This window comes from Labeo rohita, chromosome 16 (assembly GCF_022985175.1).
Source record: "Labeo rohita strain BAU-BD-2019 chromosome 16, IGBB_LRoh.1.0, whole genome shotgun sequence".
NCBI lineage: Eukaryota > Metazoa > Chordata > Actinopteri > Cypriniformes > Cyprinidae > Labeo > Labeo rohita.
This window is the reverse complement of record NC_066884.1, coordinates 5493208-5515114: the sequence shown is the minus strand read 5'-3', so window position 1 is coordinate 5515114 and position 21907 is coordinate 5493208. Positions and strand designations below refer to the sequence as shown.

At 37.4% G+C, this 21907-nt stretch overlaps 2 protein-coding genes across 2 annotated transcripts; both read right to left on the bottom strand.

The window, feature by feature from the left end:
- Positions 1 to 5854: 5854 nt before the first annotated feature.
- tmem176l.1 (transmembrane protein 176l.1) lies at positions 5855 to 11687 on the bottom strand. The gene is made up of 7 exons (XM_051132037.1): positions 11433 to 11687; positions 9850 to 10067; positions 9625 to 9738; positions 8847 to 8903; positions 8552 to 8752; positions 6495 to 6614; positions 5855 to 6394 (listed from the first exon to the last, which is right to left on the bottom strand). The coding sequence occupies exons 2-7, from the start codon at positions 10021 to 10023 to the stop codon at positions 6329 to 6331; spliced, it is 732 nt and encodes a 243-aa protein (XP_050987994.1). The 5' UTR covers positions 10024 to 10067; positions 11433 to 11687; the 3' UTR covers positions 5855 to 6328.
- A 1517-nt stretch (positions 11688 to 13204) lies between these two features.
- LOC127178961 (1-phosphatidylinositol phosphodiesterase-like) lies at positions 13205 to 16915 on the bottom strand. Its single transcript, XM_051132170.1, has 3 exons — positions 16878 to 16915; positions 16689 to 16741; positions 13205 to 14045 (listed from the first exon to the last, which is right to left on the bottom strand). The coding sequence occupies exons 2-3, from the start codon at positions 16736 to 16738 to the stop codon at positions 13205 to 13207; spliced, it is 891 nt and encodes a 296-aa protein (XP_050988127.1). The 5' UTR covers positions 16739 to 16741; positions 16878 to 16915.
- Between the last annotated feature and the right edge of the window lie 4992 nt (positions 16916 to 21907).

Below are 21907 nucleotides of genomic sequence, written 5' to 3'. Positions count from 1 at the left end.
AAATGAATTTAGATGAAGAGAACTTAAATTAAGGCAATAATTATGATGATCTTCATCTATTATGCACATTATATTGGTGAAGTCTCATTCAAAAGATGACGGCCCTTCCCTATTGCACAATTGCTTCATCGGTCACTAAGGAAGAAAACTGGCATTTTGGTACTTTCCACATCCAGCAGCTCCTCATCAGTGCATCTGTACAGAGTAAATACTGCAGCAGCTGTGCCTGTCTGTAGTATATTATAGCCAAAAGCCTTTAGCTTACGTCACAGCCCAGCAAAACCACATCTGACAGGACAAAAGCTATGAAGACACTTTCAAAATCAATAAATTCAATCCATTTCCTTTACAGCAAACTAACTGATGGTTGGGAAAGTGCCACTAAAATGCACCAACAAACCATGATTTGCCATTTATAATTGCTTGCCAGAAACAAGTCACTAAAGCTCATCAATGACAAATCTGAAAGATTCTGGATTTGAGGATACAACTCCACAGCACTCTGTACTTCCTCACAACTGAATTCAGTGGAGTTTAGGTGTGATCACGCCATGTTGTAATTACCGTAATTACAAGATTCCAACTTGTAAAAAGCGTTACTCGTAATTACACCTGATAAACTAGGAATTCTCTGAAAGGTACGAGTTATTATGCTGCGTTCACGCCATACTGTAATTACCGTAATTTCAAGATGACAACATGTGACGTTCTACTCAGAGCTGTTCACGTCCTCAGACTCAGAATTACGCTTTTCTATGGCAACACTATCAATGCTTAAACCAGGGGTCACCAAACTTGTTCCTGGAGGGACGGTGTCATGCAGAGTTTACCTCCAACCTCCAACACACCTGCTTGGAAGTTTCAAGTATACCTAGTAAGACCTTGATTAGCTGGTTCAGGTGTGTTTGATTAGGGTTGGAGCTAATCTCTGCAGGGACACCGGCCCTCCAGGTCCGGGTCTGGTGACCCCTAGCCTAAAGAGAGCCTACGTTGTTCAGGTGGTACAGTGGTCATGTGGTACAAGTCGTAGGTAGTGCTGCGTTCACGGCATATCGTAATTATCATAATTTCGAGACGGCAACATGTGACGTTCTACTCTGAGCTGTTCTATGGCAACGCTATCAATGCCTAAACAGGGTCTACGTTGGTCAGGTGGTACAGCAGTCATGTGGTACAATTCATAGCTCTCAGAAGACTCCCAGTTCACAAGTTGTAATTAGAGTTCTATGAGGACGTGAACGCTTTTTACAAGTTGGAATTTCGTAATTACTGGAATTCCGATATGGCGTGAACGCACCTTTCACCTACAAATTGTATCAAAGACTGTAGAATACCCTATAAAGTATGTATAGAATATATACTTTGACTTGTATCACCTGACTGCCGCAGATTCTGCCTATTTAGGCGATGACATAAACAGCACGAGTAGAACATCATGTTGTCATCTTGAAATTACGGTAATTACAACATGGCATGAATGTGGCATTTAACACTAGCATGTTGCTATAAGCTATCATTATTACTCTAGTAAGCATACAAATACATAGCCCACAAACAAATACTGGGCAGTTTAATAGGACTGATGTTATCTGTCCTGTTTTAGTACTGAATGGAATGTAAACGTAAAGAAGTTCAGTTCCAGAACAAAAATTTACAGATAATTTACTCACCCCCTTGTCATGCAAGATGTTCATGTCTTTCCTTCTTATGTTGTAAAGAAATTGTTTTTTGATGGAAAAAAAACCTCTTTCCATATAGTGGACTTAAATGTTGCCCACGTGAACTTCCAAAATGCAGTTTTAACGCAGCTTTTTAAGGGCTCTAAATGATCCCAGCTGAGGAAGAAGGATCTTATATAGCAAAGTGATTGGTCATTTTCTAAAAAAATATAATTTATATACCTTTTAACCTCAAATGCTTATCTTGTCTAGCTCTGCGTGAACTCTGTGTATTTAGGTTCAAGATAGAGTAGGTAAAAAAACTCCCATCTCATTTTCTTCCCCAACTTAAAAATCTACATCACTGTTTTACCTTTTTTTGTAAAGGGCATTTGATTATCTTTGCATGTTCACTTTGTAAACTCTGGGTTTGTACTTTTGCAGCAATTTTGAAGTTGGATAAGAAAATGAGATGGGAGTTTTTCGACATACCCTAACTGTCTTGAGCCGAAATACACCGGAGTACAAGCAGAGCTAGACAAGACGAGCACTTGAGGTTAAAATGTATATAAATTTTCAATTTTAGTTCAGAAAATAACTGATTGTTTTGCTAGATAAGACCCTTTTTGGCTGGGATCGTTTAAAGCAGTGGTTTCCAACCACGTTCCTGGAGGCCCCCCAATGCTGCATGTTTTCCATGTCTCCTTAATCAAACACACCTGATTCAGATCATTAGTAGAGGCTTCAAGACCTGAAATGGGCGTGTCAGACAAAAGGAGAGATGTTCCAGAAACGTGGTTGGGAACCATTGGTTTAGAGCATTTTGAAGCTGCATTTAAACTGCATTTTGAAATTTCAAATTTGCAGGCACCATAGAAGTCCACTATATGGAGAGAAATCCTGAAATGTTTTCCTCAAAAAACACAATTTATTTACGACTGAAGAAAGAAAGACATCTTGGATGTCAATGGGGTGAGTACATTATCTTAAATTTTTGTTCTGGAAGTGAACGTCTCCTTTAAAATCAACATTATAATTCTTTGACCTTTTTGGGTTTCATTTTGAATTTTCTGTAAAGGTTCTCTCAAAGTTCTGAAAAGTAATATTGACACAATGTTCATTCAAAGTTATCTGGTCTTTAATAACATTATTAAAGTGTTTGCACAAAAACGTAATTTATACATTGTTCATGGAATGCTTTTCTGAAACATTTTGGTCTAATGTTACTAGTTACTACTTGTTTCGGATGATCCAGAGAACATTCAAAAGTAAGGTTTTCATGTTTTCAAAATTATAAAACGATGTTTTCTCTGCAGTCACTTAACCAAGAATAAAAATATTCAGAAATCATTTTAAAAAAAAAAATTGTGCATTTTTATGTTGTCTAGTTAGCTGAGAAGGTCTTAGAATAGAGCTACAGTTTTGTACATCTCTGTATTTAAAATGAATTTGTGTGCAGTTTTTTCACGGAGAAAATGTGACATTTAAGATTTTTGCCTTCAACGTCCTTTCACTTCTCATCTGAAGGCTTTATGTGGGATCTCCAAGGGACTTTTGGCTGTCTGGATTTATTTCTGTGCAGTCTTGCATCATGATGCAGGCTTAGTAAGCGTGACTTGCTTTGTTTCCAGGCTTACCATTGGCGAAGCCACAGGGCCTCAAAATGACCTAATGCTACAGAATGGCAGCAGACAACAGTATAAAAAGTTACATTCAGGATTTATTTGAGTCAAATAAGTGAGATGTAATATAGAATTTGGGACTTTAAATGACAATTTACCTATTAGCAAAGTTCTCTCCTCTAGAAATGTTCCCAACTAATCACACAGAAACTGCACTCTGCTCAACTTCGGGACGAGCACAAACTTAGTCTGCTTGTAAATAGCTTAAGAGATTCTTTTAATCAGACTAAAATGACTTTTCCATGAATATGATTTGGCCACAGTGGCTCACATTGAGTCCGGCCCCATCAGGTGACCTTAGGAACGCAGAAAAACATCACGTGCGTCAGGACGGTTTCGCTTGAGATGCAAAAATACATTGTGCAGCCATTTATTGCCTCAATGTTACCTTGGTTCTTCCTTAATGCAGTCTCCATTGAAATAATTTCATTTTGGGCCAATTTCAGCCTGAAAAAGATCCAATAAATGTTTATTAAGTGAGTGGCTCCAGTAACGCACAAGCTCACCCAACCGGATTGGATGCTGATGTGTAAAATCCTCAGTATCCTGAGGTTCTTCCTGGTCTAACAAGCTGAATACAAAAAGTATAACTGTCTACATAAAGAGTAAATTTGTTTTTTCTTGAGAGGAACATATGGCTCTTGATCAGAAGATCTGGAAATGACCAAACTTAAGAGGTAATATAGCATATGCATGACAAAAAGCAAACAGATTTGCCACATAATTAAAAAAAAAAAATCAATAATGGCTAATGTCAGTGGTTTCATTTATTTTACTATGGAATATCAAGTTTACCGTCAGTAGGCCCACAGTCAATAACTAATCCATCCACACAAAATCTTAAAGGGATAGTTCACCCAAAATTAAAATGCTGGTATTATTTACACGCTCATTTTGTTCTAAATGGAACATTTTATAGGTTTCCATCCAGATATGAGAACATTTTTCATGAGCACCGTGCTGTTAAAAATATATTTTACTTTGTAAATTCATATTTACTTATTTTTTTATAGTATATAAACATGCTAATTGCTTCGAAACTCACAGTACATGCTATTCTGCGTCCTTTTAACTGTAATTATGTCATTCTGTGTTTATAATTTCTGTGTTTCCAAGTGATGACGTTTCTGGCACCAACGGCAGAAGCTGATTCTGATTAACCGAGAGGAAAAACGCCTATTAAAACACAAGAAAAACTATTAGTTTCTTGATGCAAAACTTCAACAACTTCAAATCCATCTGGACTGTGTAAATAAGATCACAGAGCACATAGACAGTGTAAATCATCACATAAATATCAAGCATCAGGCAGCTGTGAATGAACTAAGCACGAAACTCCATCACAGCAAGGATAAATGCCTTTGTATGCATATGAAGATAGTACAATTTGAAGCTCTGACTCTTGCTGATGGTTCCAGCTGCTTTAAATTACTGAATCTCCTGCAAGGAACAAAAGTGGCACCCAGTGATTCAGCATCACTGTAATCCCACTGAAGTTCGACCACAGACATACCTGTGGTATGAAATCTAAAAACAGCTACCTTGATATGTTTGTTCCTGATCAAGACAACTGACCTCCCAGAAACAGTAATTAATGACTGTGAAAGGAAGCATGGGTAACTGAGCTGGTTTACAGTTTCATGCATTTTATATCATTTCACATTATCTTCTCACAAAAATAATTTCAACTCAGATCAGTTTTTTTTTTTTTTTGTCTTTATTTAATAAATTCTCTCGTGATAGTGACAGTGGGACAGTCATTACAGCAAAATTAATGTCAGTGTATTTTGTAATGCTATATATAAGGTGCTGTGATACAATAAAAATTATTTTTTGGCATATTAATCTTGTCAGTATCAGAAGTGGTAGCAAAGGTTGAGAAATGTAAGCCCGGCCATCAAGGAATGCTTACATTTACACATGGTAACACCACAGAAATTTAGACAGAAAGAGAAATAATGGGCACATGTATAGAAAATTAGATCCTATGTTGTGAAATGTTTTTTTAATTCAATATTTAGAGTTTTGAGTGTGAATGGAGGAATTTCTCCTACTTCTGATAAAGTTTAACTCTGAATTCTGTCTGGTAGCCTTGGCAAAGTTATATATCTTTCAAAGGCAAATGATTTGCATAAAACTCAAGCTTCTTTACACCACCTGGTGGTGAAATCGTGCAAACAGCCACAAAAAGATAATACTAGTGAAGTCGTTATGAAATGTTTTTTTAGTCAAAATGATTTTTGATGATATTTTCACTATATTAAGGCTCAGTTTTATAAAGGCAGATTCTGAATTGTAGAACTGTGTTCTTAGGACGCACTTTACTCAAAGGAACAGTTCACTCAAAAATGAAAATTTCCTTAAATTGAATCACCCTATTAGGCCATTTAAGATGTAGGCCTTAATGATGGGTATGTTTCTGACAAACATGCAGTTTTTCACTTCACAAGATATTAATTGATGGACTGGAGTGTGTGCATTACTTGTGGATTATTGTGATGTTTTTATCAGCTGTTTGGACTCATTCTGACGGCACCCATTCACTGCAGAGGATCCATTGGTGAGCAAGTGATGTAATGCTCAATTTCTCTATTGCTAAAAAAAAAACTGTTCATATGAAGAAACAAACTCATCTACATCTTGGATAGCCTGAGGGTGAGTAAATGTTCAGTAAATGTCAGATTGGTGTGAAAACATTGTTCATTTAAGATCAGTTTTGAACGGAGACAAATAATATAAATGTGTACACAAACTTAATACAAAAAATACTATAGTCAGAAGGTGCTATCTTTATATATGTACATAAAAAGGGATAGTGCCAAAAAGTGCTCAAGACATTCATTTCAAAAAGCAGCCCTCATATTCTAGCAGTAACCAAAAGTTTAAGGAAAACACCTGATTAGAATAAACATATTGGAAATCATCTCATTACTATATAGAGTGGTGTTGTATGTACTGTATATATTTGTTGCTTTATATCTCGTCTCTCTAACATGCAGGACCAGCAGTGGCATCTTCCATAAGGGGCTTGTGAAGTTCTGGATCCTCCACCAACTGCAAACAAACATAAAGACACAGAACAGTTCTCTGAAACTCTCTTAATGATGGTGGGTTTGACTAATTGATTGTTGTAATAGTGCTGATAATACAGTACCTTGGCATCGTCATCCTTCTTGCACAAAGCTTTCCCAGTCAAAACACAGAAACTGATCGTCACACAGAGCAGAAGGACCGACAGGACTATCATCATGATATCTAGTCCTCCGAGGATCATCTAGAGGTGGGTAAAGATCAGAGTGTCATTTGAGGAAAGTAATGGTCGATAAGGCCTATAAGAAATACAGTACGAACTTCAGCTCTAATTCAATCTGAAATAATATAATTCAAGAAGCCTCAATGTTTTTGATTGAGGTTAAGGTCAAAAGTTCACATACACCTTGCAGAATCTGCTAAATGTTAATTATTTTACCAAAATAAGAGGGATCATACAAAATGCTTTTTTTTTTTTTTTTTTACTTAGTACTGACCTGAATAAGATATTTCACATAAAAGACATTTACATATAAATGTAAATGAGTCCTTTGGTTGTCCTGAACACTTAAACTGCATTATAATCTTCAGAAAAATCCTTCAGGTCCCACAATTCTTTGGTTTTTCAGCATTTATGTATATTTTAACCCTTTCCAACAATGACTGTATGATTGTGAGATCCATCTTTTCACACTGAAGACAACTGAGGGCCTCATATGCAACTATTACAGAAGGTTCAAACACTCACTAATGCTTCAGAAGGAAAAACGATGCATTAAGAGCCAGGGGTGTAAACTTTTGAACAGAATGTGCACACTTGTCTTATTTTGTCTAAATATCATATTTTTTCATTTAGTACTGCTCTTCAGAAGCTACAGAAGATACGTACATGTTTCCTAGAGGACAAAATAAGTTAAATTTACCCTGATCTTTAAATTCCAAAAGTTTTCACCCCCCGACTTAATGTACTTAATGCATCATTGAAAGGGTTCAAATACACAAAAATGCTGAAAAAGAATTTGTGGGACCTGAAGGACTTTTCTAAAGAACAGCTGGCAATTTAATTGGAACTCATAAACAACTATCACCCATTTTTATTTATATAAATTCAACTATTATTTTCTCTTGTGGACTACATATAAATATCTATTATGTGAAATATCTTATTCAGGCCAGTACTAAGTAAAAAATAACATGCAATTTCTATGATCCCTCTTATTTTGATAAAATAATTAACAATTTGCAGATTCTACAAGGTATAGACCAATTATTTGTTTGTAAACATTCGGGATGCACACGCATCATGGTTGCAGAAAACCCGGGAGAGATAGCCTTTATGGCTAGAGAATTAAAATGGATATGGTACAAAATGATAGATTATATTGATTAGATGTCATTTTCAAAATGTTCTGCCCATATTACAAGAGCTTGTCACCCAGCAATACGCATGGTTATTCAACGAAATTGACCTTAAATAGTGGGACAGTCTTACAGATCCGAAATAGGGATGATGGGTTTGTGGGCGGTTCAAGTAGCAGTCTATGGAGCCAGGAAATAAAAGGGAATAATAATATTTCATGCTGTAACTGTAGGGATAATACAATACGTTCCCTATGAACAGTACATGTTAATATTATGTAGACCTATTGTTTAAATCCAATTTATGCTTTAAAAGTAGAGTAATGATAGCAGATTTCATCCATAGTCTGTTTAAACATCTGCGTTTAGCTTCAAATGGCGTCTTTGACGGCAGTATTCTATAAAAATGATCTGCATTCCAATTTTGACATCAAAAGGCACAAAAATATATTTTTTTCCTTTATTCCATGGATTTTACCCATTTGCCTGGTAACCACTTGTTACCAGTGTTTTTCTGCAACAACTATGCACACATCTGCATGTGACGTAACTGTGACGTCTATTCCAAATTGGTCTATATGTAAACTTTTGACCTCAACTGTATATAAACCTGTAGTTACATATTTTTCAAATTTGTTACCTCCTAACCCACTTTAAGTATGATACTTTTACAAAAGATTAGATTTATGCAATAACTCTGAATTACAGATAGCTTGTGAAACCACAAACTAAACTAAACTAAACTAAACTAAAATAGCTTCACCAACTTTGGTCTTTTACTCATACACAATCTAATAAATAAAACGAAAAAAAAAAAATTACCTTATTTAGATACTTGTACTGCATACAGAGCTCGGTGTTCCTCATCTGTTCAGGGGAAGGTGTTACCTCATAGCCGTAAGGCGAGTAATAACTTCTGTCGCAGTATAAGCTATTTCCAAGTGCCAGGTCCACTGAATACAGTACAATAGCAGTGATAGCCAGTGCAGCACTGGCTACATTCAGAACCACTGTGATGACCAGCTGTCAAACACAAACAATATAAACTGGTGATACTCAACATAACTTCTAAAAACACAGATAAATTGTACATAATATGGCGTTGATAGACACGTACCAGAAAAGGACTGGGAAACTTAGCTGCAAGAATAGTCATGATTCCAATTACAAGGACCTAAAAAGAAAACAATTAAAAACCTCTGTGCATCCAAACATAGTCATTGAAAAGAAAAGTGTAAGTTAGGTTTTGTATCCCATCAGATCTTCATGTCCTAAACAAAATGATCAAAACGCATGGCATCCATCACAACTGATGACATACAACACTAGCAAATCAATTTCAATGAAAATACATGAATAAAAAGTCATAAACGCTACCCGCCCCCCCCCAAAATAAAAGCAATTTATCGGTCAATAACGCAACACTAATTTATTAATAGGATCTATGTTCTTTATAAGTAAAATTCATTTTGATGCTTTTGTGCTACTTGCTCAGGTGGTGTAAATAAAGGAAAAAATAACCTTATTAAAAATGCCTCCCCAAACCATTACACTAAGAAAACATTATTTTTAAAAAAATGTTTTTTTTTTTTGTTTTTTTTTTAAAATATTGTTAATGTTTGGTGAAGAAACGTTCACTACTAATATGTGTGCGTGCATTTTACTCTCTCTCTCTTTTTTTAAAATGATTATGTCATGTAAGGAAAGTGTTAATTAAATTAACCAATTTGAATATAAACATGACAAATTTGCATATGCAATTTACAGAAGATTTCTCCCTTCTCATCCTCTCAAACATATTTATTTGTTACTGATAAATTTAAATTATAGACTCATGCATTACTCATAAAATGGTTGAGAAAAATAAGAACAGGCAGAATGAGACAATTTCTTACCGTACCACCGATCCAGAAAGCAACCCCATAATCTGTAATGTTGTTGAATATCCAAGTGCTTTTAAGCAAAATCCCCAACACAATATTGATGACTCCAACTATTATCTGCATAGTCTATGCAATAAAAAACAAGATTTTTGTTCATACACCTCAAAAATGGAAAAGCAACTTAAAATGTTAGAAGTCTTTTAATGAAAGCATTAAAAAGAGAGTTGTTTAATTTACCCCAAGAGCTGTGTGGATGTTCGTCATCTTCTTTTTCTTATTCAGAGACACAGAACACACTGGACTGCAGCAGAGAATACCCAGAATCTGACACAGTGCGGGCCATTTGCTCTTTGGGTTTGAGGCGATGGTGATGACCGTCAAACCCTCACCTCGAGACACTGTCAGAGACATGCTGCAGACCTCAGCCTTCCAACAGGTGATAAAGGCCAAACGTCCTGTGTAAAGACAAGTAAATTATCATTCCAGTACATCACAATTTCTTTAAATATAGTAAGTCATTAAATCTAGCTTTAGAGGAGAAACAAACAAAGCTTGTGTACCAAAAAGCCTTGACACTGCTATTGCCAAGGACGAAAAGATACAGTTCAGTTAACAAATGATGACAGCAGGGCATGCCACAATGATATTTACAGACACTTTTAAATACTCTGTTAAAAAAGACATATTTTACTACATATTTGTCTTTTTCAAGCAAAATGTAAACAAAAAAAAAAGATATGCTACAATTCAGTCAACTGCAAAAATGAAACAGGTACTTTGTCCAACATTTCTTTTTATTTATAAGCTACATTACTAGTCAAAAGTTTCTGAACAGTAAGATTTTTTGCTTTTTAAAGAAGTCTCTTCTGCCACCAAACCTGCATTTATTTCATCTGAAGTCCAGCAAAAGCAGTAACATTTTGAAATATTTTTACTATTTAAAATAACTGTTTTCAATTTGAATATATTTTAAAATGTAATTTATTCCTGTGATTTCAAAGCTGAATTTTTAGCATAATTACTCCAGTTATATGATCCTTCAGAAATCATTCTAATATTCTAATTTGCTGCTCAAAAAACATTTATTATTATGATTATATTGAAAACAAATGAGTACTTTTTTCATTAAAAGTCTGAAATAGAAATTTCTGTAACATTATAAATGTCTTTATCATCACTTTTGATCAATTTAAAGCATCCTTGCTAAATAAAAGTATTAATTTCTATAATTATTCTATAATTTCTACTTTTGACAGGTAGTGTATTTCACTACATATTTGTTTTTGGAAAAAAAATTGTTTGAAAAAAAAAAAAGCAAAAGTTCTTATAAAACTCAGTCAAATGCAAAAATTAAATTGTTAACCACTACTTGTCTTAAAAAGGTCAAACCTTTTTTTAATTTATAAATTATATTCAGTTACAACATTTAAAGCACATATGACAACCTGCTAGAAACGAAAAGAATTTGGGTGATTATATTTTTTAATTCAAATGTGACAATTTGACCCAGTCTTAATACAAATCCTTCACGAACATTCTAGGTTAAATTTGAAAACTGACAGGTTATTGATGGCGGAAGTTGTACGTTCGACCAAAATAGAAAGAAAACTGCGCCTGCATCCCAATGTGCATAATATTCATCCTAAGTTCTGTGTGATAGTAGTCATTTTCAATACTATTTAGGGCAGACAGGGTAGATAGTATGCACATTGGGACGCATAGGTGCGTATAAACATCCACAGGTGACGTCGAATTTATACTTTGCTCTTTTACATATTTCAAAAAAGCTCTTAAACTCTTAAGAAACAACTCAGACTTACCCTGTGACTAACAGTCCAGAATGCAGTCACTAGATTTTAGGAAAACGTCGAACTTTGGGAACAAAACACCGATGTTAGTTAATAAATTGTTCTTTTGTTCCGGATATTTTCAAAGAATCTTCTGATCCAGTTCACAAAATGGCCAAAGATTCATTCACGAATCAGACTGAATCGTCTCAAGCGTTTCTCACAAAAGTGACTCACTGAACCTAAACCGTTTCCTTCAGATAGTCTGATTAGTCATATTATTTTAACAACAAACGAAGCTTTTTAGCCAAGAGATGTACATTAATTTTAACATTGTGAATGCATATATTTATGCAGGATGTCACGAACTTTGGTGACGTATTGCGCGATGACGTAAAGCAATCACTGAATCGATTTTGTGAACCGGTGCTTTAAAATGAATTGTTCAAAAGGAATGAATCAACTTCTCCATTCGATCCGGAAAGCCTCGTTTTCCCGTCAAGAGGGGGAGTTGTTTTCCTGGCAGTGTTGTTAAACAGATACCCTTCTTGCTTATACAGAGGTGGTCTAGTCTACACTAACATTAAAAGCACAATATTGGTAACAACAAACATTACACCTGAAAATAATAATAAAACAATTAGAGCACATAATGTTTTATGTGGATTTTAAAGGATTCTTAGAAACCCACTTACCTTTACCTGCCTTTGAACACTTTAGCTCAAGCTTCTGTGTGGCAGCACTTTAATTTATTAAGCATTTTAATTAATTAAGCATTTATCTGGTGGCTTTGTTCTGCTTTTACACTTTCGACAGCAGCTGACTTGTATGTGATTGGCTACATGCCATCTGGTGGTGAAATCATGAAAACTTCTTTAGACATTATTTATTTATTTATTTTTAGATTGACTCTTATTTAAACTTAAAAACATAAGAAGAAGATCCTTGATTTTCATGTCCATTTTAAAAAATAAAACAAAAACAAAAACTAGAAATAGTAACAAATTAATCAGAGTATTTAAACATTTTGTTAATTGAAATAAAGTTAAAATAAAATTACAAAAAGAAAAAATAAAACAATCAAATTAAAATATTATGTTAGACTAAATAAAATAAGCTTAAGTTGAAGCACTAAAATGAGCTGTAGCCTAATAGAAAAAAACAAACAAAACTGAATTAAAACTGAAATAAAAATTAATCAAACCTTATTAGTAGTATAAAAAATAATTAAAAAAAAGATAATACAAAATGTATAATATAATAAGACGTATAAAAGTATATAAATAATACTAAGATTAGACTGGGAGGTTATCTAGTCTATTCTACACAGTGTGTCCAAAAAGGTAGACAGTACAGAAAAAAAAAAAAAAAACTTGAAAGCCAGTGATGCCAGTAAAGCCATGTATTGGCACAAGCCAAAAGTTATTTATTTTTATTTATTTATTTTTTATTTTTTTGCATTTTACAATTTGATTTAAAGGAAAAGACAAGAATAAAGATGTAATTATGGTATTACAGTTACAGATGATGGCATAATTTCACTTTAAAAATGAGAGACAAAATCCCATTCCTTTGCCAGGAAAAAGAATATCTGTGAATATATTTTATGTTTATCTTGTTCAGCATACAGGACCAGCAGTAGCATATGTTGTGACAAAACCATAAACAAACATGAACAGAGCATCTCTATAAAAGCTCAGATCAGTTGCACATCTTGATTTATAACTAAATTAAAAAGTATGTAAGGAACAGAATCAGTCAGAAGCTGGGCATATTAATTTGATAATAACAGCCTGAAACATCTGCTAATTAAATTCGGTGACCTTTCTAATCAAATCCAAGCCTGGAAAGTCCATAGCTATCACCCCAAAACAAGGCTTGGGATTGGTTTTCTTAGATTCGTTATTGAGATATTCATATAGCCAAGGGTTGATATTCTTTGCCAGACTTTTGGGGTTTCTATGAAGCATCAATCTAGGTATGCCTGTGCCACTTGAATAGTTCAAAACAATATGATTAAGTCTATTCTTTTTGTCTGCAGAGTACTTTAGATGGGAAATAATTTTTTCTTTTTTATTTTTAACACTAACTACTATATAGTCATTAGGCTTATCAGTTCCATGTGAAGAGATACCCAGCTTAAAGGCATCTTTCTGAACAAATACAGTCTTTCCTCGTACTTCACCAATCTTTGGTATTTTATCTGAAACCCAGCAATCAGGGACCTTTTTAATCTCCTCTGCAACTAAATTTGGGACTTTATCTTTCGATTTACCCCCAGGCTTAACTCTGACCAACACTGTCTCTGATTTATATTCAGATAAAAATTTCCTAATTGTGTTGAAAGCAATAGGGAAAGTTGTACGTTGGTCAAACGGTCCATGCTTAATTTTCAATTCGGCCCCAAACACTCTCAAGTCGAAGTAGCGTATCCCGGCCTTTAGCTGGTCCTCTAGTGACCATGCCTGACATTTTGCTAAGAATCCTCCATAAAGGGCCAAGCTGTCATGGGTACCAGGAATAGTGATGTCAGAAATAAGTTTGTTGTCATCCAGAGATTCCATCCAGCCAATTTTATAATTTGCAGGGAGACTGAGTGTTTTTATATCATTAAACACTTGCTGTTGCTGAATACTGTTGTGCAGTCTGTGGAACAGAATCAGAATATCAGGTCAACAAAAATGTATTGCTTGAATGCACTGTTGCTTTGAATAAATGTCTGCCAAATGAATAAATGCAATGAAAAATGGGAATGCAATGGGAATTTAGTTTGGTAGGCAGGCACTTCCAAAACTTTTATTAAATGGACATCAGTGGAGAAAGCAGGCAGAAATTCTGACTTTTATGTGCAATCCTGATATTTTTACAACATTTTTTTTCAACACATAGGGAAGTGTGCACATATAAATGGAGTGAACCTCAGCTGTACAGGGTAAGGACATCATAACATCATCACCCTGCCCACAGGACAAACACAAATGGATTAAACTAACAACATTGTTTATGTGTTGTTATGACTTTGTAAAAGAGCATAAAAGGACCCCTTTAAACATATATTTTTTAATTATGCCTTCTTTCCTCAAAACTCTAAACACAAATCTCACCCAATTTTCCAAACTTCCTATTTTCAGATCAAAATAAAACTCTCCACTCAAAACCATTCAATCTGGCTGAAAACAACAACAACAACAACAACAACAACAACAAACTTTGCCCTCAAACATGACACACAAGCCCTCAAAAACACACACACTACAACATAGTCTTACACACCGGTAAGCAGGCAGGAAAACTTTGAGTTATTGGTAAACCAGTCACAAAACACCATGTGCACTTGTCTAGTCTTATGTGTCGTTTTTGTTGTCTTTTTGTTTTCATTTTGAGCCCATTAAAGACCCATTGCTCTCTGGGTTTGAGTCCTTGCCTCATCCATCAAACCACACTTGACCCTGAAGTTATATCCTGTGTGAACGTATATGTCAGCTTATAGGGTGTGTGTATGTGCTAAACAAACTGTGTGACATATGGTCCCCAAAGATTTTTCTAAATCATTCATTCTTTTCTTTCTGTAATTTTACAAAACCTACTTGTCATTCTAGTCTAGTGACCACACGGTCTTAGCATGTATTTTTCGACCACTATGATTCACTAATACAGTGAATCACAAAGCGTGTGGCTTCTTTCCTTCTTTAACTTCTGTTACAGGCAGCGTAACACATAGAAACCCCATAAGGCTGTTTCTCTTGAATTACGGGAAGTCAAGTGTCAATAACACACTGAAAATAATTCTAGCAAATAAATGGTTTACTTTCATTCTTAAGTTTATGGAGTTCCATATAAAGGCAATAAGAAAGTAGGAAAGCAGTGAGTCAATCACAAAGCAAGTGATTCCTTCCCTATAGTTAAAGGCAGTTTTTTTTTTAGGAAAGTCATTACCAAGTTGAATTTAAGTTAATCATTCTCCCCAGAGACTGTGGCTATAGCAGAGAATAAAGCAATACAAATGGTAAAGGTTTTAGCTGTAACTTTTAAAAATACTGTACATTCAAGTGAAAACAGTCAATTATAAGTTCACTCTATACTCAAATCTTTAGTTCAGCTGGAATGTGATTATACAGTAATTGACGAACAAATGTATTTGTTCTGTGTGTTGGTAATGTTTTGTTGAACAAAATGTGACCCTGGACCACAAAACCAGTCATAAGTGTAAATTTTTCAAAATTGAGATTTATACATCACTTGAAAGCTGAATAAATAAGCTTTCCATTGATGTATGGTTACATTGTTAGGAAAGGACAATATCGGGTCGAGATACAACTATTTGAAAATCTGGAATCTGAGGGTGCCAAAAAATCAAAATATTGAGAAAATTGCCTTTAAAGATGTCCAAATGAAGTTCATAGCAATGTATATTACTAATCAAAAATTACGTTTTGGTATATTTACAGTAGGAAATTTACAAAATATCTTCATAGAACATGATCTTTACTTAATATCCTAATGATTTTTGGCATAAAAGAAAAATCTATAAATTTGACCCATCCAATGTATTTTTGGCTATTGCTACAAATATACCCGTGCAACAAAAGAATGGTTTTGTGGTCCAGGGTCATAAATATATCTGTAAAAACAGTTAATTATAGAGAAAAAAAAATTAAATGAATATCTCATGAATCCTGATAGACATCCAGAAACCACTTTTTGTTAGCTGAATGCAGAACTGTTTTTAGTTCTGATATCACTGAAGAGAAAGGCATTTTATAGTACATTTAGAGAAGCTTGCACACATTCTATATTTTGTGAAGGTTAATTATATTGGAGATACTGAATCTGCTTCAGCTGTGAGCTGTACATTTGTAGGGCCATTCTGTGATTTATTTAAAGTAAATCATTTTAGATTTATTAATTGCCAAATATACACTCTTAAAAATGCTGGGTTCAGCCTGTAGGGTCATTTTACCTTGGTACTGCCATTTGATAATTATCAAGCATTTATCTGGTGGCTCTGTTTTGCCTTCACACTTTCCACAGCAGCTGACTTATATGTGATACATGCCACCTCTTGGTGAAATTACCAGGGCTGCATTTCCCAAATGCATCTAAATCTAAGTTGATCCAAGCTCCACTGGTGACAGTGGTTCTACATTCAATAAAGGCGTAAATATATAGCTTTATATTAAATTCCTTATTCAGAGATCAGTAGCAGTTTTTTTTATCCAAAGCCCAATAACCCAAGCAATTCTGGCATGAATTAATTTCATGCCATTAATTTAATGATTTCATACTCACAGCAGCATCAGGACACACAGAATTTTCCCAGGAACTCCCATCTTCTTCATTGTCTAAAAGTAGCACAGTATATTTCATTATTATATTTAAGCTTTTTCAACATTTTTTATGACATTTAGTTGACATCATTACATTTTGTTGACCTTTTTAAACAATTCTGACTGGTACAAAAAAAGATTTAAAAAACACCTCAAACTACACCTCAAACTTTCTGATGGACATCCAAGTGTCGATCACAGCAGTGTTTTTAGTTCTGGTTCTGTCTGGGAGCTATAAAAACTCATTGGTAGCATGTGATTGGCTATTAGCTTGATGTGTATTTGCATATAATACAGTTAAACCACACTTTATATTATATGAATTTCTATGGAGCCTCGGAAGGGACATGATGGTGGAAAAATTTGGGGTGGGAGGAAAAAATATTTTTTTCAGATTTTTTTGCATTCAATCACAAAAGTTTTGCATTCCCTCAAGAGACTTTGTGTTCTTTGTGTTATGTCACTTAATGTAAAACACTGGAGGACCAAATTCAGTACACACCTTATTAATAAAGCATACAGACAAGCAGAATAGCCCAGTATATGAATGTAAGCCGCTCCCCCATAAAAAGAAAACAATTAATGAACTAATACAGTGGTGTAAAAAGGCTGAATTCTGTATACAGTTTATTAATACATTTTAAATACAGGAAAGCAGGTAAGCCCCAAATACGAACAGAAAGCACTAAATTGCATGTTAAGCGTTTTCCTTCCACACTGTAAAATCTAATTAGTCGGGCTTACTTAAAAAAGGATGCAAACCAATTGTCTTAAAAAAAACTAAGTAAAGTGAAATAGGAATAGTATGTTGTACTGACAAATGCTTAGTATAGTTTACTTACACAAGAGTTCTAGTAACTAAAAAAGAACTACAGGGGGTACTTGATCCTTTACTTTAGGTTTACTCTTGACTTAGTATAGCTACTTACTGACTCCCAGAGTGCACTGCGGCATGAATAAATTAAGTAATTGCTTTGTTTTACTGTTGTTGTTTTTATTTGGCAATTTTATTTGCTGTCTTGTGTCAGTAGTAGCATAACAAAAAAAGCTAATAAAATGGTTATCGTTACAGTTAATAAAAGTAAAATTGAGTTGTCACCATTGTTGTGATTCACTTGCTGAATGTTTAAGTCTGTGTGTGACTCAAGCATGTTACCCAAAATATTAAAGGATTATAACTATCCAATTAAAAGCTTCTCAAGGCGTCTATGAAAAAACAATAAAATTGTTAAATAATCAACCTGAAAAATTCTGGTATTTTAAACATGAAAAACACTAACTCGCACATGTTAGTGTAGAAATAGAATGTTAGTGTATAATAGAAAGTTTTTATATTTTAGCTATTTGATCGTGTCAGCGCCTCATGCGCACATATTCATTGCGAACAGCGCAGCCTGTTCATTATTAAAATAAAACACAGATTCACCCAGATAAAAAGTTACACTAGTCAGTTTAAATGATGTTTGATAACAAAGTTCGGGAGGAGCGCGATCAGATAATCAACTAATTTGGCACAGGTGCAACTCGTCTAGCCAATCATCCAAACTAGCACAAGTCAGATACATGCACACAGCTGACTTACCTCCGTCATTCGACTGTTTTTCGGCATCCCCCCTCCACCCCAACTCCTCACTCTTAATCTATCCTCATCCTATACTTGGGATGGGGGAGGTTCTCTGGGTTCGGGCCATATTCCGGGCTCGGAGCCCTCCCCCAGGACAGCACGCCAAAATATGCTTACTGTTTATTCAACCAGATTAGATGTAAGGGTGAACTTGTGAAATAGTCTGTATTAGTCTGTGCCGTACAGTGTGATCACCGGTCCACTACACTGCGGCACTTTTTTGTTTACTATGACTTATTTCCGTCGATATTGGAACGTACAAAGCCCAGTTAATTTCATAAATAATGGTTTAGCTTTAAATACATTGCGACTATGGAAACATTTGGATTTGGGCAGAATGAGAGCGATATGTGAGCCCATACTTTCAGTTTCGCTTTAAATTGTTGTGCCTTGTTTATAGCTGTGCTTATATTATTATATAATATACTGCATTATATTATATTTGGTCCTTAGAAATAAATAAGTTATAGATTTTTTTTTATCTTTGGTCTTTTTTGAATACGGTTAAATTTAAAGGATTTATTGTGGAGTGCGGGGAACTAAAAAAGGCTATGTGTGTTTATAATGTTGGTATTATAACACGTTGTAGGCCTGTGTAACGCGGTCAGTGACTGATCCGGAGACGTGGGATCCATGTGCGACAACTTTATTGGACAAAATAGAAGTACAACAGGCAGAGTTAAATCCACAGCAGACAGGGGCAACACAGGTAATCCACAGAGTAAACGATAGTCCAGGCGAAAGGTCGGGGCAGGCAGCAATGAATCAAACAAACAGTCCGGTAGGCAACAGGTAGGCAAACACAAGAAAAACGCTCAGGATTGAATAGTCAGACTAACCAAAACTTCGCAAAGAGTCCCGCCAACCTGGCGGTCTATAAATGGCCGACAAGGGGAAGTGAACCCGGGGTTGTGGGAGATGTAGTGACTTAAAAGTCCGGTGATGGTTCCCGCTGACGGCAGTCGGAGGGAGCCACAGAGACTGCGTTTGTGACAGAGCCCCCCTAATTTTTGCAGGGCAGGCGTAATCTGAGGTCCCGGGTCGAAAGCCACACCCATTGTCCGGGCTCGTCAGGGGGGTTGGGTCGCGCCTGCGGTTGGCCTGGTCTCAGTGCAACGTATGGCAACGTATGTCTTCTCACTCTGTTGGAACCAGGAGTTGACCGCTGGAAGTTCTGAGGGTTCCCCTGACCAGGGGAACAGGGGCGGCTGGAAACCTAAAACACCAGAACCCGGGGGCGGAGAGAGAGAGGAACGTAGATGAGGTTATCTGGGCAGTCAGCTGGGGGCGGATCCTGGGTCTGGGCCTCGGATATCTCGGTCATAATGTCCCATGAGACGGGTGCCACAATCATGGAGGTGGGCAGAATGGTTTCAGAGGAGCTGGGAGGAAGGTCGGGCTCATGCATGCGTGAGAGTTGGTGAGCGATTACGCGTTGCAGCACGGCTCGGACATGTTTAACGTGTTCAGTGTATGAGTTGGAATAAATGAGAATATCGTCGATGTAAACGATTACCCAACGGTTCAGCATGTCTCGAAATACCTCGTTGATGAAGGCCTGGAAGAAGGACGGACTGTTGGCCAGACCGAAGGGCATCACCCGGTATTCATAGCGACCCGAGGTGGTGGAGAAAGCGGTCTTCCACTCGTCCCCTGAGCGAATCCTGATGAGGTTGTAGGCAGAGCGCAGGTTCAGCTTGGTAAATATCTTGGCCGTGCGTAGTTGCTCCAGGGCGGAAGGTACTAGCGGGAGTGGGTAGCGATACTTGACTGTGATTTCATTGAATCCACGGTAGTCGATGCACGGACGAAAGCCGCCGTCCTTTTGCTTAACGAAGAAGAAACCTGCCGACGTCGGTGAGGTGGAAGGCCGGATGAAGCCCTTGGCCAGCTCCTCCTGAATGTAGGTGTTCATGGCCGCTGACTCAGCTTGGGACAGTGGGAAAACGCGCCCCCTGGGTGGAGTGGCCCCAGGGATAAGGTCGATAGCGCAGTCTCCTGGACGATGCGGCGGTAACTGGGTGGCTTTAAGGTGGCTGAAGGCCTCGAGCAGGTCCTGATATTCGGTGGGTATGACATTCTTGGTTGAGTGGATCATGGGAGGGGCTTCTGACCTGATCTTGGGTTGGAGACAGTGTTCTTGGCAGCGGGAAGACCAGCGAGTGATGGTGCAGTCAGCCCAGGCGATGGTTGGTCCATGTAGATTGAGCCACGGGTAGCCCAAGATGATGGGTGAGTGAGGTGATGAGATGACAAAGAACCGGATAGTCTCGAGATGGCAGGGTCCGATCCGGAGGGTGAGGTCGTTGGTGGTATGGCGAATCTTTCCTGATCCTAGCGGTCGCCCGTCGAGGGCGGCCACTGTGACATGTGAAGAACAAGAAACAACAGGCAAGCGATTAGCAGTGACGAAGTCCACGTCAATAAAGTTCCCAGCCGCGCCAGAGTCAATTAAAGCAGTAGCTTCGACCAATACATCCCCTGAGCCCAAAATTACTGGTATTTCACATCGATTGGAAGAAAATTCGTCACAACTCACCGACGTTGACGGGCATGGTGGTCGAGTAGGGCAGTTAGCCCTGATGTGTCCTGGTTGACCACAGTACAGGCACAGGTTGCCCCGGAGCCTTCTCTCTCTCCTCCATGGATAACTTAGTGGTACCGATCTGCATCGGCTCGGGCGCTGCTTCGGAGGTGGGTGTGGTCTGAGGCACAGAAGTGAGCAGCCGACTAGACTTGCGGGCTCGCAAGACGTTATCTACCCGGATGGAGAGGTCGATATACTGTTCCAGAGTGAGGCCCTCATCCCGGCAGGCCAGCTCCACCTGTAGATCCGGGTTCAGCCCCTTGCGAAAGTGGAGCTTGAGAGGTCCGTCGTTCCATCCACTCTGGGCTGCTAGCGTGCAAAAACTGAGTGCGTAATCCGCGGCGGTCCTCCTGCCCTGCCGCAAGGCCATAATCTGTTCTCCCGCCTCACCGTTTTCCGTGCTGGGCTGAAATACCTCCTTAAAGCGTTGTTGGAAAGCAGGAAATGGTGGGACGATCTAAACGCTAGACCGCGGTGGCCCACTCTAACGCTCTCCCGGAGAGAAGTGAACACACAAACGCAATCTTGCATTCATCCGTGGGGTACAGATGTGGTTGTTGGTTAACGAAAAGCGAGCATTGTAGGAGAAACCCCTTACATTTGGCTGGCGAACCGTTGAATTTCTCCGGGAATGCGAGCCGTGGGCTGGCGGCAACAGATGCAGCTCCCGGCGGTGGCGTGGTCGCGGGAGGCGGTGCGGCTGGAGGAGTTAGCTGTAAGCCTTGCAACACCCTCACTAGCTGTCCCGTGAGATCGGTAAGACGATCCAGTTGTTGCTGGTGCATCAGAAGCGTTGAGGCTTGTGCGGACTACTCCGATGTTATCTGGAGTACCGTCGTGGGTTCCGTCGCGGAAGATGCCGGAGTTGTCGCTGGATCCGAAGGTGGCGAAGTTTTCTGTAACGCGGTCAGTGACTGATCCGGAGACGTGGGATCCATGTGCGATAACTTTATTGGACAAAATAGAAGTA